This window comes from Rhinolophus hipposideros (assembly GCF_964194185.1).
Source record: "Rhinolophus hipposideros genome assembly, chromosome: 11".
Lineage (NCBI taxonomy): Eukaryota > Metazoa > Chordata > Mammalia > Chiroptera > Rhinolophidae > Rhinolophus > Rhinolophus hipposideros.
The window spans coordinates 37,941,481-37,966,318 of NC_138057.1; the positions used below are offsets into that span (position 1 = coordinate 37,941,481).

The 24,838-nt window shown below is 36.7% G+C and overlaps 1 protein-coding gene across 3 annotated transcripts in view; it reads right to left on the reverse strand.

Moving 5' to 3' along the window:
• CEMIP2 (cell migration inducing hyaluronidase 2) overlaps window positions 1–24,838 on the reverse strand; it is a 71,548-nt gene that overhangs the window by 16,213 nt on the left and 30,497 nt on the right. For 2 of the 3 annotated variants that reach the window (XM_081066120.1, XM_081066119.1), the window contains exons 7-18: window positions 24,197–24,366; window positions 22,387–22,596; window positions 21,835–22,040; window positions 21,627–21,696; window positions 17,557–17,685; window positions 15,157–15,245; window positions 10,749–10,880; window positions 9,591–9,626; window positions 8,394–8,549; window positions 4,661–4,838; window positions 2,320–2,535; window positions 403–611 (exon numbers count right to left, since the gene is read on the reverse strand). In XM_081066120.1, coding sequence (XP_080922246.1) covers window positions 403–611; window positions 2,320–2,535; window positions 4,661–4,838; window positions 8,394–8,549; window positions 9,591–9,626; window positions 10,749–10,880; window positions 15,157–15,245; window positions 17,557–17,685; window positions 21,627–21,696; window positions 21,835–22,040; window positions 22,387–22,596; window positions 24,197–24,366 — 1,801 coding nt within the window. The remainder of the gene's footprint in view (window positions 1–402; window positions 612–2,319; window positions 2,536–4,660; window positions 4,839–8,393; window positions 8,550–9,590; window positions 9,627–10,748; window positions 10,881–15,156; window positions 15,246–17,556; window positions 17,686–21,626; window positions 21,697–21,834; window positions 22,041–22,386; window positions 22,597–24,196; window positions 24,367–24,838) is intronic. The other variant, XM_081066121.1, reaches the window with a different exon arrangement.

Genomic DNA, 24,838 nt, shown 5'->3' on the forward strand with positions numbered 1-24,838 from the left:
TCACTCTCTTCTGTCAAGTCTAAAACTCAGCCTCAAAAATCTTTTTATTTTCCAAGTAACCAAGTTGGAAAATAAGATAAAACTTGGAACACCAAGATAAAACTTCTTCCCATCCGAGCTATGGGGAATTAAAGTATTCAGCAGACTATTAAAACCTATTGATAAATGGCTTTCTGTACATAATTACTTGACCACAAAGAAAGAGAAATGCTTTTAAAATGAAAAGATTCAATTTCTATAATCTCCTATTTTCATCCACATAAAATACACAGCCTCCCCCACAAGAGGAGCAAAGTACATGAAATCAGCATTCTTTACTTGCTACAAAGGAGATGTGTTATTATGTTCTTCACCAAATTCCTACTTGCTCAACTATTTGAAATAACAGTAATGAAAATGTACTTGTTGAAGTTTATGAGGTATAGAAATATAGTCTTCAGTGCAGGCCCATTCCAGTGGATGGTGTAGCCCTTCTCCAGCATGATCACGGGCTGGTACTGTGAAAAGGTGGCCTTCTGGTTAGTGCCCCGAAGTACCATCGGGTGGGATGGATACTCATCTCGTGCGATGGTCATAGTCAGACTCTGAGTGTTCAACGTCTGCACATAGACCTTCAAAAAATAAATTACGAATTAATGGGAAGAGCATGAAAAGTGAGAGCTAAACAAGCACTTCCAGTACAAAGCCAAGTGTCTCTGCTTTCAAAAGAGAGATTCTGTGATCTGTGCCAGACTAAATGAGTAGTAGCCAACTTCATGCTAAGCCACACTTAACAATAAATTCTGCTTAAACTGAAATGGTAAAAACAGACCACACAATCTGCTGGCCAACATCATCAGCATCTCTTCCACTACAACGGGTCCGCTTATTCATCAGAATATAAAACCTCTGTGGCTTCTGTGGCCTGTCAAAGAAATCCCTCAATGTAAAGAATCCACATACAAAAAATTAGTAAATTAATGTGAAAACTGATACCCTCCACTTAAATCTAAGAGGCTATCCTCTAAAACAGAGATGGAAAATGTAAATATCTTAGAGGCTTGCCTTTCAATTTTCCATAGCCTATATCAGCCCAAGAAGTCATTTTCACCTTAAAAAAAAGGGTGGGGGGAGGGTATAAAGTGTTCTGCAAAAACTGGAAAAACATATTAAACTGAGACAAATGTAAAAGCACTGAATTTATTCCAGTGGCATTTGAGCCCCTTACTTTGCCAAAACAAAACCTTCCCAAATGCATCTTCCAAAGAACAAACCTCAAAACAAGTTCCTAAAACAAATGAGTATCCTGTAACACATTTCCCCAGAAGTATTAAAAGTTAGCAGAATATTGCATTCAATCCACAATACTTCTATTTTTCTCTTTCGGTCATTTCTATAGTTTTGTCCTTATTGACTCCTCAATTATGCAACCTTTGAGCCAGAAAATCTTCTTCCTCTCATTCATGTTTGACTACTTCTATATAATACTCTTCTCTCCTGACACCACTTAAAGGTTTAAAATAAAGAGATAGAGATAGAAAATATATATTTTGAGATGAGAGATGACTGTTTTCATTTAAATACATATTTAACATATACTTTAATATATATAATATATATTATTTATTTAAGTATATTTATATTATATATAGTTAAATGTTTATTATACAATTATATATTTATATAAAATAGGTTATATAAATATAGGTTAAGTATAATACATAGTATGATATATATAATATATAATAGGAGATATATACATATATGTATGTGTGTATACATATATGTACATATATATGTATGTATATATATATATATATACATATATATATATACACACACACACACACACACACACATATTCTCCTGCCTTCTTCCAAATCCAAGAAGGATTTGAGGTGACACATGTAACTTACGGTACTACCTTTCTTCCTGAGTACCTTTATCCCTTGGGTCAGCAAAGAGCAGATATTCCATTAAAAGAAATGTACAAACAGCTAAATAATACACAGCAGTGGTGTGGCAAGAAAACCTGGCCAAAGACTCAAAAAATACGGGTTTTCACTCCAAATATATCCCAACCATATTTAAGCAAGCGCAATCATCTCTTCGCCTCTCTTCGACTCACGTTTCCACTCGTTAAACTGGTTAGGAGTAGGGGAGCTTTAAATAAAATTCTGTGAGACCACGGTTCCTAATGAATTTTGTCTTTTGCTTTTTTTCCTGAAGAAAATCGTGCTTTGGAAAGGATCAATCATACTGACGAGCTGAGGAGTCGTCCTCACAGAAGCAGTGTCAGGAGCTGGTGGGGAAGAAGGCAGCATAATGCATATGGCCTACCTGGGCATAGTTCCCACTGCACACCACTGCGTTCCATTTGGTAATATTTACACAGTTTGGATGGCGGATCAGGTAGTTGTCAATTCTTCCCACATAAGCGTCCTTGTATCCTGTCACAGAGCCATCAACATCATGAAATATGGAATTCTTATCACCATCCAGCTCACAATCTTCAAACCAGGGGCCAGGCTTTCCAAAAAAGACATTCAGAGAGACCTGACAGCAGTGAAAAACAAGGACACGACAAAATGAGGACTCCTGCCATCTCATCATCCCCTGCAAGCATCCAAGGGCGTCGCCATTCCAACTGCTTTAAGGTTAAAACAGTGCTGAGTTCATAACCATCGACTATGGCACCCAGTCAATCGGAAGTTGTCCATTCATTATGACAAGATTATTGGGGAAAAATTCCCAAAGCCTTGTGGAGTTCCAATAACAAGTGTTGAACTTCATCTTTGGTGTTTTCCTTTTTTTATACTTAAAAACTATTATCTGCTCTCCAGACAAAACTAATCTGTGGCAAGAGAAATTAGAAGAGTGTGGGAAGGGGAACTAAGCAGTCACCCATATTTGTTAATTATAAACTTTACACTTCAGATCTGTGCATTTCCCTCTAGACAAAGTCTACCTCAATTAAATAAAAATCTACTATAAGTTCTACATTGCAAACTAGTTAATCATTTTACTTCACTCTTGATGCTTTAGCTACTTGTTCATATGACTACTCCAAACAAAAAATAAATACAGTTTCAAACTGAAACACAGTTTAAGTGTTTTCTTGATATATGGTTGGGTGACCACCGAACTCACCAGAATCTGCTGAAAAGTGCATGTCACTTTCTCTCTCCCCAACACCAACCAAGCCCAACTCAACAACCTGCATGTCAGGGAGAGTTCATTTAAAGCCTTTATAGAACACACAGCGCACAGCTGCAAAGCAGGCTGCAGGTGACATGTTTTATAATCTTTAGCTGCTTCTTATTGGTAGTAAATTACTAATGTTAATGTTACTCAAGCCACGCAGATCCACCTCTAAAATGCTTTTATGCACTCATCACCCTGGGATGTTTTAAAATCAATTGAACATCTAAATGATCAGCAACTCAATGGAAAATCAGTCATATTTGGGACAAGTGGTACTGGGTTCTTATTTCTAGACTTTATCTCTTTTCCCTTGTACCTCCTCCGGTTATATGTAAGAGAAGTTTAGGGCATATTTTCCACCTTTTTAGGTAGAACAAATTTGGCAAACTGTTCCTTTTATGAACTATTCCCAGAGCATCACCATCATAAGGAACTCCAAGCTGATGAACCACTAGACATACTAGTAAACAACATGGATTCTCTTGGGTTGTTAGAATTCTAGAATTCTACAACAAATGCAACATCTAACAAACCGATTTTCAGTATGACCATGTCAGTGGTCACTAAACTCGATGCATGGAGAGGTCCTGTAGGCAATAAGGCAACCTTCATAATAGAGAACTGATCCAAAACGCACCTTATTTATTTATGTGGAAAGCTATCTACTAGTGTACCCCCTTCCTCTCCCTCTGCAGTCATGTGGTCTGAAAGAGAACCAGCCACCTAAGCTGACATTCCAATCTGCACCTATGCCTCTGTTCCACGCTTTGGCTATTTTAGGAAAACAGATATAAACTCTGGTAAAATATTCCAGTTGTTTTAAACTGGGCAAACAGAGTTCGCCTGTGGACGTGAATGAGAGAACTATGAGTCACTTTCCAGGTGTCGCTACCTGTGGAAGCAAGGAGAGGGATGGTCTGAGACTCAATCTCTCTATGTCACTGTCACCTTGGAAATGGCAAGATGGGGAAGTAAAGAGACTGTCCTGCTTATTAGGGGTACAGAAGGTACTGATGAAACTACTAAGAAAACTATTTCTATGGGCTACTGCACTGTAAACAATTATTTCTAAATATTCTCTGCAATCTTCATAAAAACTTTCCAACAGTTTCTATTAGAAATAACACAATTTGTTTCACACCACCCCAGTATTCCCCTTCTTTCCCAACTTTTTATCCTCTAGTTCCTCGAAAGAATAGTCCCCAGGCAAGTAAAATACCAGGCAGAACACAAATCTCTTTGTGGATTATTACAATGAATTTCCCCAAATCATATGTCCTCTTGTTCCTACGAAACTCTACAATCCCCATCCCTGGACAGGGTATATGGAATCAAGAGTTGCTTTTGCATGTTTTTTCTCCTCCTAGTCATAAAGACTTAGGTACAAATCCTTTGTTTGTGTTTTTGTCTTTGGGAATGTGTTATCCCTTCTTCTCCCACCATAATCACTATGTCTGAACCATAAGAACATACTTACATGTGGACCAAACTTCACGAGGGAGATATTATTCCTGGGGGTTATCTGCCAGGAATTCTTCATAAGGAAGCCGATAGCGCTGGTGTACCTATCTGGAGTGGGTACATATTTTTTGAAAGTGCACCTGGTAAGATGAATTGGCCCATCATAAATCTGAAAGCCTCTAATTGGGAATGTCCTGTGAAAATACAAGATTTTGTTTAATGCACATGGGCCCCTCCCCTTAATAGCACTTCACTTACATATTTGCTTTATAAATACTGTTGAATATCCTGTAGCACTAATCCCATTCTAGAATACAGGGTAACGAAGACAAGATCCCTGATCAAATAAAACATACAGTATGGTGGGGAAGGCAAACAGAAAAACAAAAGATAATTACAGAAAGTGCTATGGAGACAATACGACATAGTACTACACAATAGACTGGGTAAGACAGACAGGCCATTTTGGATAGAATGCATGCCTCTCTGAAGAGGTGACTTTTGCTTCCTTTAATCACCTCAGTTAGGACTCTTTTTGTAACTCACATACTTTAGTTTTGACTGCAAAACCTCTAGCATGAGAACAAAAGATGAATCTGTGCTTAAACAGAAAGAATCTCCCTTTAAGCCAGTAAATGATAGTAATGAGGTGAAATGATACATTTAAAAGTATAAAAGTATAATTCCTCAAGGCTTAGTATGTCAAAGGGGCTAGCTAAATTGAGAAATTAGTTTTAGTCATTTTCTTCCTTTCTGTTCAAACACAAACTCTTTAATCATATATTACTCACCATAATTAACACACAAAACCCATAATACTCTGGATCCCTTAGGTTTCTCCCCTATTAAATTCTTTGATGGCATTGCAGAGGATTTCTACAGCAACTAATTAGTTTATAACTTGGCAGTGTTTTATAATAAAAGATATACGCCAGCAAGAAAATCAAATAGCCTAGTTAAAAATCTACGTGTATTCATGTACTCTGTTTCCTCGAAAATAAGACCTAGCCAGACATTCAGCTCTAATGCGTCTTTTGGAGCAAAAATTAATATAAGACCCGGTATTATATTATATTATATTACACTACACTATATGTTACTTATATTATATTATATTATACCTGGTCTTATATTATAGTAAAATAAGACTACATCTTGTATTAATTTTTGCTCCAAAAGACACATTAGAGCTGACTGTCTAGCTAGGTCTTATTTTTGGGGAAACATGGTGTTTCTAAGTATATATCCAAAAATAGTTCTCTCCCATAAAAAAAAATTGTACAAATATGTGAAAATAAACACTGGATCCACTAACCAATGAGGACTCTTTGATTTGGAAAAGCCTCCTCAGCAAAGAAGCAATACACATTTTGAAATAATACTGGAAGCCAATGTAAAATAAAAAGAATGAAATTCAATTGACCGCCATCACACCACAGCCCGTATCCCAACCAATACAGCTACTTTTCTTTAATCTACACGTCAGAAGAGGCAGCTATAGCCTAATTGTAAAAAGCACAGCACTAACAATGTTTGAATCCCACCTCAGCTACTTTTATTATTTATAAAACGGATGATGACAGTAGCTACCTCATTGGGCTTTGTGAGGATTAAATGAATAATAAAGTACTGAGAACAGCGCCTGATACATCATAAGCATTTAATAAATGTTCGCTATTAAAATTCCATAGTTTCCTAGTGGCTTCTATGGTCTCACAGGAGTTTTACAGAGAGCATAGCATATAATGACATTCACTAGTTCCCAAAAACAAGCACAGATGGAGTGGAGCCAAGGCTAGGTCATCCTTGGCCAGAAGCTACTAAAGCCCTTCTGCCAACCCTCACCCTTGGCTGTCAAAGCTAAGAGTCTGTTTTCCCCATCCCCCTGACCCATCCTAACCCTCCAATGTCCAGATAGAACATATAACTCTAAGGGAAGTGATGCCTGATCAATTCCTTCTTTGGCTCTGAGGCATGGCCTTTAGAACATTGGTTTTTCTCTACCTGGTTTTCTCACAAGTAACATGAGAACAGCTCTAAACTGTCTCAGAACAGAGGTATGGATTAATTAGTTAACAGTTCCCTAAAAGCTCTGAAGAAACTTTCTAGTGCTAAGTGCTATTTTAATGACTGATTATTTTGACAGAAAACATACCAAAAGTCTACCCCCGTACCTCCTTCAACATCTGAAACACTGTTAATTATACAGCCGTGGTTAGGTTTTGAGTCAGCTTTAGCCTCTGTCAACTCTTATTTTCTAGGACTCTTTTCAATAGGTAATTTCCTTTTTCCAGTGGCTATTTCTGAAAACCAACATCACAAATTGAGGGAAAACTGACCTAATGTCATAGTTTACAGTCTGGCAATTTTCTGTGGCTCAAGAAAGAAAGAAAAAAAAAACCACGAGCTTTAAAGGCCTTATACAAGAAATGAGAAACAAGGGGTGGCCAGTTGGCTCAGTTGTTTAGAGTGTGGTGCTGGTAGCACCAAGGTTGCTGGTTCAATCCCCACAGGGTGAGCTGCACCCTCTTTAAAAAAAAAAAAAAAAAAAGAAAAGAATAGAAAAGTAAAGGAAAAAAAGAAACGAGAAACAAGAAATGAAGCGTGATCACAAAATACTGTGAATGTTTAAATTTAAAAAAATGTATTATAGTAAAAGACACATTGCCATTAATCCCTCTCAAAATACTCCTCCTTGCTTTGAACACACTTACCCCATCATTCTTGCCACTTCCTGAAGCAGTTCTGGAAGTCCTCTTTCGAGAGAATCTTTTGTTGTGCTGTCATGGCTTCCTTGATGTCCTGAATCGATTCAAAATGTTTACCTTTCATGGTCATTTTGACTTTGGGGAAGAGCCAGAAGTCACACGGTGCCAGATCCAGTGAATCAGGTAGATTAGGACAAACCATTATGTTTTTATTCGACAGAAATTGCCATACCAGAAGTGATGTGTGACAGAGCCTTTCCGTTCTGATCAAAGGCTCGATGTGCTGCCGAGTTCCATCCAACAGAAAAGCTGAGATCTTCCATACGGGAAGGGGCGCATCGAACCTTAGTAACAGTGTATGACAAGTTTCAACTTGTTCGGTGCAGTCAGTTGGGTGTCAGCTACAGTTGACAGAGGTGTGTTTTAAAGTGTACCGTAAATCATCCTCCATCATGACAACACTCCATGTCACACATCGCTTCTGGTATACGGCAATTTCTGTCAAATAAAAACATTAGTGTGTCCTCATCCACTTTATTCACTGGATCTGGCACCATGCAACTTCTAGCTCTTCCCCAAAGTCGAAATGATTCAGGACATCAAGGCAGCCACAACAGTGCAACTAAAAGACACTCACAAAAGAGGACTTCTAGAACTGCTTCAGAAAGTGTCAAGAGCAATGGGATAAGTGTGTTCAAAGTGAAGGGGAGTATTTTGAGGGGGATTAAAATGGAAATGTGTCTTTTACTGTAATAAATCTTTTATTTAAATATTTACCATATTGTTTGATCATACCTCATAGTTTCCTTCGTTATGAAATTGATAATGAAATCTATAAAGTGTTTAGTTAATGCTCTAGAATTCCAGAGGATGATACACAAATAGTAACAGTGATAACAATAATAATAATTATAATAAGATAAGGTGGGAAAAGTGTCACAGTAGCAACCAATCCATCCAGGATGATTATAGAAACTTCCAGAAAGATTAGGTTTTCATTTATTGTTTAAATTTAAACTCCACTGCTAAAGCAATGCTTACCTGTTCCTGGGTAATGTCCGAGGCTTCTGGTCTATTCCTCCAAGGCCTCCATACTTGTTCTGACCACCCTGAAAGCCATAATTTCTGCTCTCCCCAACAAAGAGAGATTCAGATACCTCCTGGCTGGAACCTTCATCACTTGGGAAGCTTCCATCACTGTCAAAATAAGAATAATCATTAACCACACATCTCCAGGAAATTTAAATTGACCCTCAAACAAGCTGTAACTCAAACAGCCAAAAAAAATTTCAAAGCAGCCAGTAGCTTTTACTAATACGTATTATTGAGTCATTAAAAAGTGTGTCTAAACTGTGAACATACCTCTTATAAATTAATACAGATTAGTTGTATTGTAAATTAGTGGTTTGTAAATTAGATTTAAACAAAGGAAATTTAATTCAGCAGCAACAACTAAGTAGTTTAGTCTCAAGCAACAGTATTGCAAAGTGGGAGGAAAATAAACTTGCTCTGAACAGTTAGATGAAAACCATGTTTAAGATAGGTGAAATCATGTTTTAGATAAGAATAACTTATCTGGAAAAACACATAATATAAAAAGTTCAGTTCTTAAACACCATTGAGAAATTTGACCAGCTTCAAAGAAAGAAAATATTTAATCTGCTCCCAACTTTTATTCCCTTCCTCTTTATTCCCATACTTTTTAAGATCTATAATCTAATGTTCAAGTGTTTTCTTCTAAGCAAAAACATGTTAGGTCTACCTTTCTATGGAATTCCAGCTATATTATTAACCTACCACTTTGGTATGAATTCAATTAATCATTTAAAAATGTATTTTTGGCCCTCTAGTGGCATTAGGAATCGTGTGCTATTTTTTTTTCAATTGGGTAATATTGGGGCACAGTGTATTTTTTCTGGAGCCCATCATTTCCAATTTGCTGTCCTTCAATCTAGTTGTGGAGGGCGCAGCTCAGCTCCAAGTCCAGTCACCGTTTTCAATCTTTAGTTGCTGGGGGCGCAGCGCACCATCCCATGTGGGAATTGAATAGGCAACCTTGTTTTTGAGAGCTCGCGCTCTAACCAACTGAGCCATCAGGTCGTACTGCTAATTTTTTTTAATGCTAATAAAAGATTTAACATTCTTGGGTTATCCAAAGAAACAAATAAATAAAAATTAAGGGTTATTTTACCTACACCTTCAAATAATCAGAGAAGTGTTTTTAAAGTAATTACAAACCTGGCAAAGGTCAATCCTATTCCATTATCTGCAAATCTGTGAGAGAAAAGAGAATGAGGGAACATTTTAATGTACCACATCATGTAAGAGGAGGTAATTCTCTCACTATTTAATTGTCATGAAATCCAGGAAGTTCCAATAATGTTTACTCTCCAAGACCACAAAGAGTTTCACTTCCCAATAACTAAAAACACAGACTCCACAGTGAAGACACCTGGTGGAAATCTCAGTTTTGCCAGTTACTAGCTATGTGGCCTTGGGCAAATTACTCAACCTTTCTCTCAGTTTTCTTACCCTCAAATTGAAATAATAATATAACATTCCTCATAGGATACTTAACAGCATTAAACATACTAATTAATTTCAACCATAGAACAATGCCTGGCACATAGTAAGCAGCATTGTTAGCTATAATTACTATTTTTATGATTATTTTTAAAAACAGTTCATAGTAGTCACTTCAAAACTTTTCAACATTAATACCCAAGTTATTTCTACAGATTTATTTTAGTATCATATTTTTTTACGTGATAAAAGGAAGAGATGATGTTAAAATGCCAAGAAGCTAATGTAACTGCTGGCCAGGAGAAAAAAAATGGTTTTCTAGCCTCTGGAACACCAAATCCTAGTTCAATTGACATAAATCAGGCTTCTCCTAAAATTATACAAATGGGGGGGCGAAATGAGACGCTTACTGCCTCAAGTCATGTTAAGACATGTCAACAAACTTATTAAGGTAGAATTCACAACTTTTATTTTGAATGGCAGTGAAAGAGCATCAAAAAATCTTTGAGTTTCCAAGAGGAAGGAAAAAAATTCAGGTAGTTTCAAAATCTTTATTTAGCTCTCTGACCTAGACCATGCTTGTTATATAAAGTAAAATTCTCGGTTTCTGTTCAATCTCATCAAAAAACTCTCATGTCACTAGACAAATTCAGTTCCAATAAAAGCAGATAAATGAGACGATTCCAAACATTTGCAGTCTGTTAATGCTAGCATACTTCCTCTGAGTTTTTCCTGTCTGTTAGTAACAATAATATCATTCCAGAAACCACTCCTGTACTTTCAGTCTACCAGGTTTTTCAAAACAGCCTTATAAAAAACAAAAAAGAAGATACATTAGTGTCATCAGATAATAGCTTTGTAGAGAATACCCACGCTGAATTCTGAACGACAATGTCTCCCCCTCTGACCCAAGCTCCATGGTCATTATTTTTAAAAGCAATAAGTCTGTCAATTAAAGCAGCAACACGTGGCTTCTCAGGGTCACCATCCTGATGAGGCCGAAACCTTGGGGTTGGAGGGAAAAAAGATATTTTTTTAAACAAGTAGTAAAAAATAAAAAAGCAAGGGATGTCAGTTATTTACAATTGTAAGCTTAAGTGTCAAAAAGCAGGATTTAAATTTGACCAAACACCTCCCACCCCCCCAAAAAAAAAGACACAATTTAATTATTTGTATTTAAAATATTGGAAAAAATGATTACATTTATTTACATAAGTTTACAGAGAAATGCTTTCACATCTTTTTAGTTATGTTTTTTAAATCAACTAATATTATAGAATGGAAACTGCAGAACATTCTAAACACTAAAATCACTTTGTTTTAAACAAAAAACCTCAAACCAGGAAATTTGGTATGTTTTCACAAATTCTTAAACCCCATGATACTAATATAAACTTACTGAATAAATTAATCACATATTTCAACATACATATATTTGAACTGAAGTATTATTTGAGTTGTGTGCAGGTGAAATGTCTTAGATATAGAGATAAAACTGGGTTTAATATCTTTAAAAGGCCTAAATTTAAAATAGACTATATTTAATTAACTTATTAATGATGAAGACTGAATTTTATCTTTGCTTTCTCTTCCTTCTAAAACACAAGGACATCAATGAAAAGGTCAAAAAAATTGGTGTCAAAAACTGTCCACTACAATAACTCAAATAAATAATTCCATAAGGCCACCTAATTAAAAATAAGGTCATTGTTATCTTAATCTTACAAAGCTGAGGAAGAGGTGGGGGAGAAAAAAACTAGACAGCTTTTCAAAAACCAATTCACCAGGTTGAGCTTATCAATCATATAAACAAGAAATATCATTTATACAAATGCTACTTCTACCGTTGCTGACACCCAGTAGGTGCTCCTTAAATGTGTATGATGAGAGAAGAAGTGAGGCACAGAGAACAGCAAGTGCAAAGGTCCTTAGACATGAGTGAGTGTGGCACGTGTACGGAACAACCAGCAATTTAGCTGGAGAGTAAGAAGCAAGGGCTCAGAGAGGCTAGAGAGGTAGTCATGCGCCAGGTAAAGATATGGTTCTTTATTCTAAATGCAGTGGGAAAAGCAGAAAGTAGAATGGTGGTTGCCTGAATTGGGGGGAAAACTAGGGAGGTGACAGTCAAAAGGTACATAGTTTTAATTATGTGAGATAAATTCTACTATACAGCATAGGGTCTATGGCTAACAATACTTTATTCTTAAATTTGCTAAAAGAGTAGATTTTATGGCAAAAGTGTTCTTACCACAAAAAATAAAAATAAATTTTTTTTTTAAATTTAAAAATGATAATAATGGAGGTGGGAGGAAACTTTGGGAGATGATGGATATATGTCTATGGCCTTGATGGTAATGATGGTTTCATGGGTGTGTACTTATGCCCAAACTCAGTGAGTTATACACATTACATATGCACAACTTTTTACATTTTAATCACACTTCAATAAAGTGGGTGGATTGGATGGATGGATGGATGGATGGATGGATGGATGGATGGATGGATGGATGTGATGGAAACTCATTGGTAACATAGAATCAAGGAAGTGATGACCAGATTTAATTTTTTTTTTAGACCGGTCACTAGCTGCTACCTGGTGAAAGGACTGTAGAGATTGGAATGTGAAGAGACCAATGTGGAAAGGGTTACAGTCACCCTTAGATTGTGTATATAACTCCTTACACTAAATAGCTCTAACCTAAAGGGTAAAAGAATCTGACTCTGAGCCATCACCCACTCTTCTGGCATTGTTGTTGCTGCCAAACAGCTTTGTCATCAGTATATAATATCAAGCAGATGGAAGGGTTCTGGAAAAGAAACTACACAATGTTCTAAATGAAAGCCAAAAAATAAAAAAGTACCAATAAAGCAACTTTTAATTCTCTGTTATAGTCATCACCTTTTTTCTGAAATTTCTATCCATATAAATCAATTGTTGACCACTTGCTTAGATACCCTTTATTTCCATCCTCTTCCCTAGTTGGTGTGCAAAAAATACAGTTAATTTTCGCAGTTTCTCATCATCCTAATTTGTGAGCTTTCAGCATCCTTCCAAACCCCGCCCTTAACTGTTCTCTGCTTTAAATGTGCTAGTTGATTCTCATGCTTTTTCATGTTTAGATGAAATTTCCCAATCGGAAACCAAGAACTTTCTTGAGTTAAAATTTCCCATCTTTGGATTCCTGTAATTTCACATCTTGAAGACACAAGGAAAGGCTCATCTGATTAACTGTTGAGTCAACTTCTCCGTAATGAACAGACTGAGTTATCTTCTATATCCCATGGGCCTAATGTTTAATTCATGAGCTGACTTATTACTTACTTGTTACAGTTTTATCATTTTACTCACGTCTAGACTGCATGAATGCATATGGGCATGTTCTACCATGTTTCTCCGAAAATAAGACCTAGCCAGACCATCAGCTCTAATGAGGCTTTTGGAAAAAAATTAATATAATTAATATATTCTTATTTGAATATAAGACCAGGTATTTATAATATTATAATAATATAATATATTATACAACATAATACCAGATCTTACTTTTAATATAAGACCCGGTGTTATATAACATACTATAAGACCGGGTCTTATATTAATTTTTGCTCCAAAACGCATTAAGAGCTGATGGTCTGGCTAGGCTTTATTTTCAGGGAAACACGGTATACATCAGTTCAAACAAAATTAAATGTATACACCAGCTGCCAAATGTCTTGTTACTCTCTTCTATAATCGGTTCTTTTCAATAACAACTTCCAAATAGAGTCTAATTACTTACCAATACGTATGCATTTATAAACTGATAAGTAAATAATAGAGAGCAAAGGAAACATTACCATTATCATAATATCACATATACAGCTGGTAAAAAAACTTCTTAGGCCATTCTGGATAAATTGTTTTATCGTCAAATCTAACTAAAATATCAATGGATTCTGAAATATATTTTCTCATCTATCCATTCATATACATACACATAATTTTTTAAGGCAGGGAAGAGAACCAATTTTATTGCTTAAGGATTTTTCTGTTAATACTAACTTAGCAAAGTATACATTACTAGTTCTACCAGTTATAATGAACTCTTTAAAACTAAAAAAAGTAGCAGCAACTATCTAGCAAAGATTTCTTTGTTTTGTCAAATAATGTTCTCTTCTTGGTTCTTAATTTATCTCTATGCTCCTTTTTCATCTTGTTTATCTCCTCTAGTTTTTTTTTTCCATTTTATGTCTTGCTCAGCTGTTAGGTGTCCAGTACCTCATGCTTTATTTAATAATGCCCAGTTTCACAGCTTCTCAAACGCGGTCTGATCATTGCTTTAAAATATTTCAGGCTGACCTTTAAGGAATCTTGATGAGTAATTTTACTAACTATACTTTCCCCAGTTTCTCCTAACCTCTTGACTTATTACTGTGTCACAAGGATCCTGCCTCATACCTAAATTGACTCACTGACCTACAGTGTGGTTCCTACTTTATTCCCTTGTGAATAATCAAACTTGGCAGCCTTTTCTTAAATGTCTATCAACAGATTCTATTAAATCTAGTACCCTTTCATCTCTGTAAATTGGTTAATCAACGTGAAATATGGAAAAAGAACATGCACATAGTTCCTACTGAATATGACTTTAAGTTGCCATCTTTTCTAGACATTCTTATTTCCATTGAAGACATTTTTATTTCCTTTGGCTCATATATAGCATGTAAAAGAACTCAGTTGAAATGCTGGTCCATATCCCAACCACAGTCTGTGGTTACACAAGAAAGTAATATAAAGCCCAACTATGAGGTGAATCTGAGACTACAAATGATTACACCAGAACTAGCTCAATCAAGTTTGAGACCTTTCCCTTTGAAATAGAATTAATGCAATGTTCCATTTTGACCACTAACAACGAAGTCTATATGCTTTGGTTTTCAGGTATTACACTAAAACATTTTAGCTTAACTAGTTTTTCAATGAACCATATTCTACTTAGGCCAAATGTGGACCCTTTTTCAACATGATCTCTCTTTTTCTTTCTCTTTCTGCAATGCTAACATCAATTTACAACTGTGAAAAGGGGAAAGCGTTAACTTCTTTGGTATCTCAGTAAGATTTAAAAGCCCAGCTACAGGGCCTAGAATAGAGAATAAATGTTTTCCCAAAACTCTCCTACAAGCTTTGAAAATTTCATTTTAAATGCGTTACTGGAGAGACGAGTGCAATGGCTTAACTAACTCAGAAAGTTGTGCTTTGGCAAGATATAGCTTGAGTGTGATTTAAAAGGACCAGCTCTACCTTGCACTGTTATCCAAACAGAGGTATTCCCGTGGGTCAGCATCACTGGCTTTGGTTGTTTTGACTCCTTTGTCAATAAATAAGCCAGCCTGGAAAATATAACAATGGACTGAAATAAATATGAATCCCAAGTTACATCTCTATATATAATGATTCATGAAAATAAGTTTGAGCTTATCAGGCCTGACCAAAAAAGAGGGAGAAGAAATAAACAGCAAAGCAAAGGTATCATGAAAACAGCTACTTTGCTGGATATTTTTATCATTTTACTCATTAGGTAATTTGTAAATATTCATGTAGTGCCTACCTTGTGGTAGGCACCAAGCATGATACATTAACAAGAAAAATATGGTCTTTGCTGTTACTGAACAAACTAGCAGGAAGACATGCAACTGAAGAAACAATTACAATCCAGTATGATAAGCATATAATAAAGGAAGTAAATGACTCTTTGGCAGCACATAAGAAAGACATCAAGATGAGACCTCTGGCAAAGGTGGGAGTGACATGATTCAGGGCATGCCTCCTAAAAGAAGTGACATCCGAAAGCTGAAATTTGAAGGATGAGGAGGAATGAACCACACAAAAGAACAGGTTGAGGATGAAGGGCAGGAAGCAGTTGAAGAATCTAGAGGAAAGAACTCAAGGGAATCATTTGTTCAAAAAGTCGGGGGATGAGAGAGAGTATGGGACATCGAGAACAAAAAATATTTTAGATGGACTGACAGGAAATATATGGAGGGAGGAAAGGCAAGGAAGGAGAAATAGAAGCAAATGCCATATGATGCAGAGTTGATACGCTAATGAATCCAGACAATGGAACTTTTAATAAAGATAACGTAATCAACTGCATCTTAAGGAAGAATACTCTAGCTACGAGATAGATAATGGAGTGGAAAGGGACAACGAAAGAGGTAAGAAATAAGGAGGAGACAACTGCAGTAACCCAGAAGAGACAGAAAGATGTCTTAGCCTTGTGGCAGTAGTAACGGGAAATGGAGAGAGTGAGAATTATTTTAAGTAGTATTGATACCATTTAGTAATTAATAAAATGTCTAAGAGTGAGGCAGAGGGAGCAATAAAGGTTCATATATTTCTAGTTCGGGCAATTAGGTGGCTAGTGGTTTTATTCAGTGAAATAGATACGGGAATGGGTCTTGTGGTAAAAACCAAGGATTTTAATTTGGAACAGATTTTATTTATGTGTCCCTGAGACATTCAAAGGGTAATCAGAGGCAGTCAGATAGGTGTAATTGACCTGGACTAGATTTGGGAGACATAAGCAACTGAAGCCATAGATAGAGGTCAGTGTTTGTCCATTTATAACTCACATAAAAATGACAAGTTCCTCTCTGAGGACTCCAAGCATTCAATTTCCTTTGGCTTTCAAATATCTGAATAGTCAGTCCCAAATTTAACAAATTAAAACCTAATCCTCCATTCACTATTTACATCTAACATGCTTACAATTAATAGAGCAGATAACTACATGTCCACGTGGTCTATGACATTACAAATTAATTAGAATGAAGTATTTTTTTGTACCACCTATCATGAGACAATTTTGCAGATTTCCACTCTGAAATGCTACTTTCAATAATTATTCTTAATCAGCTAGTCAGCTCACAAAATCATAATTCTGTGTAAAGTTTTTTCCTCTCTCAAGACGTCATCAAGTGATTCTAAGGTATTCAAATTATAACAACTCTAGGTTTTTAAAGGATCCTGTGAGTATCATAAACGGAAAGTATTAATTGAACTTTGATGTGGATCAATCACATCAAAGTAAAGACTCTGGGCATTGTAACATATAATGAAAATATCAAAGTGCCTTGTAAGCACAAAATGAACCAGATGTATTTATCACGGGGGGGGGGGGGTTGGTGAGGGATGAGTGCCAAACACCACAGAAACTAGACCTTCTAAATGGCCTTTCATTTAAATTAGGTCAAATATTCTTACACAATATTTCATTATTTACATAATTAGTATTAAATGCCCATAGGACACTTTATCAGCACAGAGAGAAAATATGCTTTTCAATCCTCAGAAGCACATTACCTAATGTGTACATCCCTAGGAACATGTAATAATGGAGCAGATTGGAAAAAGGTGAGAGGGAGGGAGACAGAAGATGAGGACTCATGAATCAAGTCAATTATTACAATTATTCAGATCGCATGTGCATGTGTGTGAGTGTATATTCCTGTGTGTGTATAAACAGAGAGCTATATGTACATCTTGAACACAGAAGGGTTAGGAGTCTGCTCTTTTTAATCATAAATTATTTTCTCTGGTAACAAGACCTCCTTAACCCTGGCACTGTTCAGTTGGAATCACAGTACTCCATCCTTTACCCTGTAAATCATATACATTGATTGTTAAAACTCACAAACCTACCTTAAAACTTGAATGGACCCTGTTGTTATAAAATATACCCAATGGAGTAAGTTCTGGTTTCGTTAAGAGCTGCAATCCACTGGATTCCCCAGTAGGTTCCTTGTGGAATAAATACCATATTCCAGCATCCTATAATTAAAAAGCCAAGGTCATTAAAAGCCTCCTTCTCTAAAGCCACTCTATGAAACTCGCTCATAAACTAAGCACTTCACAGGCAAATTTAATCTTGTTAACATGAACTATTCATTGTTTCTGGTTAGGGATTGACTAAAAAGTTCGGTATTCATCTCGCACTCTCAAAGCAATTGTATCATGCTTTTCAAAACAGCAACCTTAATTTTGCTTGCAGGGCTGGACAAAAGATAGAAATACCTGGCTGACAGCAAAATTTATTTTCAAAATAACTTTCCCATTATTATCTGCTTCAAAAAGGTATGCAGAATTAGAACCACACAAACGTTCCTCCCTCCCATGTGACCAGGATAGCACAGCTTTTTAGCAATATGGGGTTTTTTTCTGTTTACCTCCAAACCTGATCAATAGATGAGTCATACCTATTAAACAACTATCCACTGACATGCAGAGCTCACTGACTTCTTTCAAACAACTCCAATGCCCTTCCTGTCCTGAGGCAAATTTTTGCCAAGGGGAAAAAAACCACCACACGCATGAATCAGGATGCTGTTTCAGTGTGGATCCTGTCTGTTCAATTTCAGTATTAACAGGAGCAGAACGATTTGAAATGTTTTCACACTCAAAATAATATATAAAAGTCAAAACTAAGTGTTTTTAATCCCTGTGACTATTTTTTATTTTACAATTTACTTAAAAACCAGCCCCTGGTGAAGGACACTTCACACGATGGAGCTTTGATTAAACAGGTTGTTCAAACTTAAACACGTAGTCCAAAAGTATGGTATTCGTTCAAATTTGGCAAACATTTATTTAGTGCCCACTGCAGGCCACGTGTACAGGAAGACTATTCTCAAAGAATTCATAGTTTAATGGGAAATACAGACAGAACTAAAACACAACCTATGCAATAAGTACTATATTCGCTGTAACAAGAAGTCTTTTGGGAGCATGGAGGAGAGATGAATTTGAAAAGTATATATATATATCCTACACACCAAAATGAATGCAATAGTTAACATTTTTCTGTAAGTTTATAGATGGGTCTTAAAAAAAATAAACTACTCTGAAAAGTGTGTGTGCTACCCCTGCTCTTTGGGACACAAAACAGACCATGGAAAAAGACTTGAGGAGTTGTGGAGAAGGCTCCATACCATAGCCCTAGAAACTGAGAGAAGAGTGAACCCTCCCGAGACATAATGCAGTTTGGGGATGGAGGTGGAGGAAGGAGGCTAAGGGGATAGCAGCTGTTTCCTGTTAAACACTGCGGTGTCCACACAGGTAAAGGGTACTTTGTAAAAGGCAGTGGAAAGATACAAGTCGAAGGGGTTTGACTGACCTTGGGAGGAAAACCCTTGCCAAAACATGAGCATTACTGGAACAGTTTTTCTACAGAGAAAAGAAAGACCTCACTGAATGAAAAAGAAGAACATGCATGAGATGAGGAAGATAGAGACCTGCTATCTTTTTTTCTCACATGAGCCCCAGTAAGGGTTTCTGGCAATCTCACCTTACCATTTTCACGGACTATTTATAATTTGCTTTGATCTTCACCCCAGGACTTTTGAAAATAGCTGAAATGCATCTCTGCTCTGGCTGGTCATTTGTAATGTAACACAGATCAGAAGATGATCCTGGGGTAAGACTGCTTATCAACTTCTTGGTCATCTTTACCCAAAAACTCACCTTTCAATTAAAAGCTCTCAACGTAAACCCCACTTGGGCTTGACAAATATTTGATAAAAAATAAATGAATGGAAATCAGAAATGATTAAATGTCTAGGTATCTACCCTGTCAAATAAGAATTTCATGTTTTACGTTTTTAATGAAAATCGCAGATGTAATGCCTGTATTCTATTTACCTCAAAGAAATACTCCCTTCAACTAGTCTTTTACTTCACCCTGGAAAACAATGCTGGGTATTTCTTTCTTTTTTAAAATCTCAATAGCCATGATGTAGAAATATGAATATTTAGCACAAATATAATCATAATAGTATAGTATCTAAAGACTCTTGCTTATATTATAAATCAGCGGTTTTAAATCACACGCAATTATAAATGTAAATTTTTCCTAGCTTATCCAGGGACATTTTTCCTAGCTTATCCAGGGGACATTTCTGCCATCCAAAAATAGTGCATTCGTTTTCTTTTTAAGTTATTCTGTGTTTGTGTAACAATTCAAGGCACACAGTTAATTTAAGGTACACAGTTGAGTTCAGCTGCTTTACCATGGAGATGACATCCCCAAGTGTGTATGATCACTGCATTTAACAAAAGAAGGTGCCCCTTGACCAGAGTGACAATTGTCATAATATTCTACAGAATAATCCATTCCCATAAAGGAAAGTTAAAGCTTTCTTTGTTCATCAACACTAAAAACTGAAATGCTCAGTTATTCAGGCACTCCTGACTTAAATGTAAGAAGCCAGAAAGACTGTACATTACACATTACTATATTCTGAAAGTAACATAACCCTAGAGATTATCCCATCTCTTTTCTGCCATTTGGCATCTATCTTACTGTACTCAAAGATACTAAGTGGCATAAATGATTTCTTTTACATTGACAAGATCATTTTATTGGGACAGTGCATAATTCTTTAATTTTAGTTATGGTCACATCTTTCTTCTGATTTTTACAAAGTGGTATTTAATATTGATACATATTTTCCATTTCCATTTGACGGGCACCAGTTAAACAAGTTGAAAATTTAAAAATGTTAAGTTGAGCTAAATTTAAATGAGTTGACTCAATACAATTCATGATGCAGGCGGGCCCAATGGCTCAGGTGGTTGGAGCGCCGGTGCTCCTAAGGCCGAGGTCACAGGTTCGATTCCCACATGGGCCAGTGAGCTGTGCCCTCTACAGCTAAGATTGTGAACAATGGCTCTCCCTGGAGCTGGGCTGCTGTGAGCAGCCAGAGTTCAGCGTGAGCTGCCATGAGTCGCCGCAGGCTGCTGTGTGCTGCCACAGGCTGCTGTGTGCTACCGCAGGCTGCTGTGTGCTGCCATGAGCGGCCATTGGCCAGTGTGAGTGGCTGGCAGCCGGCAGCCAGCAAGAGGTGCTGTGAGCTGCCAACTGGTGACCGACTGCCTCCTACTCAACTAGACTGAGAAACAACGGCTTGAACCAGAGTGGGGGAGGGGAGGCAGCAGAAGGGGGGAAAAATTCATGATGCAGAAATTACTGAATATTTCAAACTTACAATTTTTTATTAAAAATATTCCAGTGATATACAAAGATTCTTTTAAAAGTTTGCTTCAATGATGAAAAATAAAACGGAGCATTATAAAATTCATATAATGCTATAAAAAGTTAAAATATTTTATCATTTTATTATTTGGTTATGGCCACATCTTTCTTCTGATTTTTACAATGTGGTATTTAATATTGATATATATTTTCTATTACCCATTTGATGGGCATTTTAACAAAAGTTAAAATGTTTTATCATTATGCATACTTTTAATTATGGCTAGAGCTATTGTGGGTGAGGAACAAACTTTCCTCTATCCTCAAGGTTCTTCTGGCTGGTCTAATAATCAAATACACATGAGACAAGTTAGCAAGAGAAAATAACCAATTTTAACACATGCATGTGTATGGGAACCCCACATACATAAGAGAGTATGTGCACAAGAGGTTCAGAGACAGAAAGGGAACATAGGTATCTGAGACATTCTGAGCTAGGGATGGGGTAAAACACCTTGGGTGCTTCAAAAGCGGCTTCAAAGTGTTATAGCATAAATGATTTAAAAGAAACAGAAGAACCATATCAACAAGTAATACCAGAAAACAATGTGACGTGGAAAACAGATTGCCGCACATTATGTTACATCCATAACATAACCATATACAAGAATATTTATAAACATGAATACAAATTGAATACTGAATGGAAATATTGATTGGAAAGCACTTCAATATTATTTACCTGTGAGCCTGCAGCTGCATTATTAATCAGATTATTGTTGGGATGAGCAATCCAGAAAGTTGAAACAGCCCTGCAAGGCATTTATTAAGATGATTTAAATATTCATCATGAAAAATCCTGCCCACTAAAAACTTCCCCCAAAACCTCTTCTTCCAAAGTCAAAGGCCTTGATCATCATGCATGAGTTTCCTCTCTGCCAACTACTCACATACAGTCAGTGGTAGGCACAGGGACGTAATTTCCAAACACTTTTTCTCGCATGGTGATGCACATGGAGTTATTCCTGTCAGTGGGGAGGAGGGTGCCAGGCTTGGTGAGGAGGCCCAGATTGTGGAACAAAGTATTTCTCTGTTCAACACCATCTTCCAAAAAGAAACAATGACCTAGTGTGTCAAATCCAATGGTGTCTTTTATCTGCAAAAATACAAGTGTATAATGTAATTGGTAACAAGATTGATTGTGGTTTAAGTAACAAGTGCTATTTAGTGTAGCATGCTTGGTACAAATGCAAAAAGAAGTTTTTATCTTATCTGAAGAGGCAAAGTCAAATGTCAGGTTTTATTGATCTCTGAAGAGAATAATTTGGTTGGCTTAAAACAGTAGGTTTCCTTCACACAGAAAAACAGTAGCATTCTCAGTAAAATCAAGATAGTGTAAGGCATGTAGTACAAAGCTTACTTATCTAAAATTGAGACGTCGTGAGAATTAGGAGAGGTAACTGCTTCAATAATATCCATCAGCATAACGTGAGGCTACTTACAAGCAAGCCATCCGTCCCATGAACAGTGATGCATCGGGAAAAGCTGTGATGAATAGACAGTCCATCCACAGATGTTGCGTGTCTGTACCCTCCTTTATAATCGACGTCTCCACACAGATGAAAATGAAGAGGATATCGTCCCAGCTGCTGCTGACCCATGTGTTTCAATTCCACATAAGAAAGATGGACTGAAGTAAAATTCTTCCTTATCTATAAGACAAGGTAACCAAAATCAAATGATAAATTTCATCATAGGAAAGTAGCAAAATATAGCGTTTTCATAGAAGATGTCTGAAGAATACATATTAAAATATTTATTGTCTTTCCTATCCTATTTTCCAAGATCCCCGGTTAATAATTTAGCAAATGCTCCTTTACATAAGTGACTGCTTGAAAGAGCTACAGAAATAGCATTTTATTAGGAATAAAAGGAAATATAACGAGGAACGTTGCAGAAATGATTTCCGTATATGTGTTTTGATTTGTTCAAATATTCTGGTCAGTTCCAGTCTCATGTTGTTCTTTTATAACTCCCACTACAGTTTGACAGTAATTTCTAAATCATCCCTGAGCAGTTTTGTTAGCACATAACATGGTTTACTCAGAGTTCTTTTCAAAAATTCCTCTGATCCACAACCGGAGCACTCGCATCATTTTTACACACTGCATTTTCAATCATACTACTAAAAACAAAGAAATAATACTGACCCACATTTCAGAAATCGGTGTAACAGAAATGTTGCTAACGAGCATAGCCCACTCCATGCACAAAAACTAATTTTAAAACGCATGTAGCCAAAATGCAACCCAGAAGTCCAATAAATAAGTACATAGGGCAAAGCTTACCACACAGTAAGCACTCAGTACTTTTATAAAATAAAAATCTGCATATAAAAAAAATATTTTTACAGGGGTGGCCTGTCAGCTCAGTTGGTTAGAGTGTGGTGCTGGTGGCACCGAGGTTGTTGGCTCGTCCCCACATGGGCCACTGTGAGCTGCCCCCTCCTTAAAAAAATAAAATAATCTCTCTCTCTCTCTCTCTCTCTCTCTCTCTGTGTATATATATATATATATATATATATATATATATATATATATATATTTCTTTTTACAGAAATCTATTTTGTATATGTATACTGCTACCGCTTATACTTTCGTAATACATGTTTTAAACAGAACTAATTGATTCTTTCATACCAAGGTTATTTGCTTTGTTTTGTTTTTGTCTCGCTATAATTGGTTCTTCCCAATATAGTAATTCTTTGTAAGACAATTCTTTTTTTTTTTTTTTTTAAAGATTTTATTGGGGAAGGGGAACAGGACTTTACTGGGGAACATTGTGCACCTCCAGGCCTCCCCTCCAAGTCAAGTTGTTGTCCTTTCAGTCTTAGCTGCGGAGAGCGCAGCTCAGCTCCAGGCCCAGCTGCCGCTTTCTAGTTGCAGGGGGTGCTGCCCACCATCCCTTGCAGGAGTCGAACCAGCAACCTTGTGGTTGAGAGCCCACTGGCCCATGTGGGAATCGAACCGGCAGCCCCCGGAGCTAGGAGCACGGAGCTCCAACTGCCAGAGCCACCGGCCCGGCCCTGTAAGACAATTCTTAAATGGCTTAAGCAGAGGTTGGCGCCAACTAAATGAAGATACAAACTTTTTCTTTTAATGATCTAAAAATCTTTGTCATTTGATAGAGAAATAAAGTATGATTTCTTTTTAATACCCTTATAGATCTCATTCCAAAACTTGAAAGTGTTTTTTTTTCCAAATATATTTAGCAAGCAGGGTTTCCAAGAACTCATCAAATCCTTTTGCCTACCATGACATGGCCCCCAAAGGTATCATAATCAAAGAATTGGCACTGGTTTTCAGCATAGCATGAGTCTTCCATTTCTCCACGGATTACAACATTCCGGGTAAGAATTCCAACCTCAGCTCTCATGTCTACACCATCTATGATCTCACCCATGTGCAGGAACTGAGGGGTTTCTAGTTGATATGGGCAAGGGAAAAAGAACATTAGAACAAAGAAAACATGGAACTTATGTCAAAAAGACACTCCTATTTATTCTGTAACCCCAAGACATTATCAAAATTTATTGTCTGCTTCCATTCTTTTAATACCTCAGAATCACAGAATCCCAAAAAGCAAGGATTTTGAAGATTATCTAGTTAACTACCCACCCAATGCCTAAACCCTCACTACCAACTGTCAAATCCTCGCACAGAGTTTGCTCCTTCCTGAAGCTCAATCCTCGCTTACACAGCACCAATAATCTAGAATCTACTTAAGAATGTATCGTGTCTCTCTGGTTCCTGTCCACATGCTGTGGTCCTACTCCTCTGAGGACACATGAAGAACCAAATGCATGGTGAGTCCAGAAAAACTAATGGTTTGTAGATGTTGATAACAGGGTGTCAAGTTGTTTTTGTTTCTACTTCAAAGCTAAAGTAATCTGCA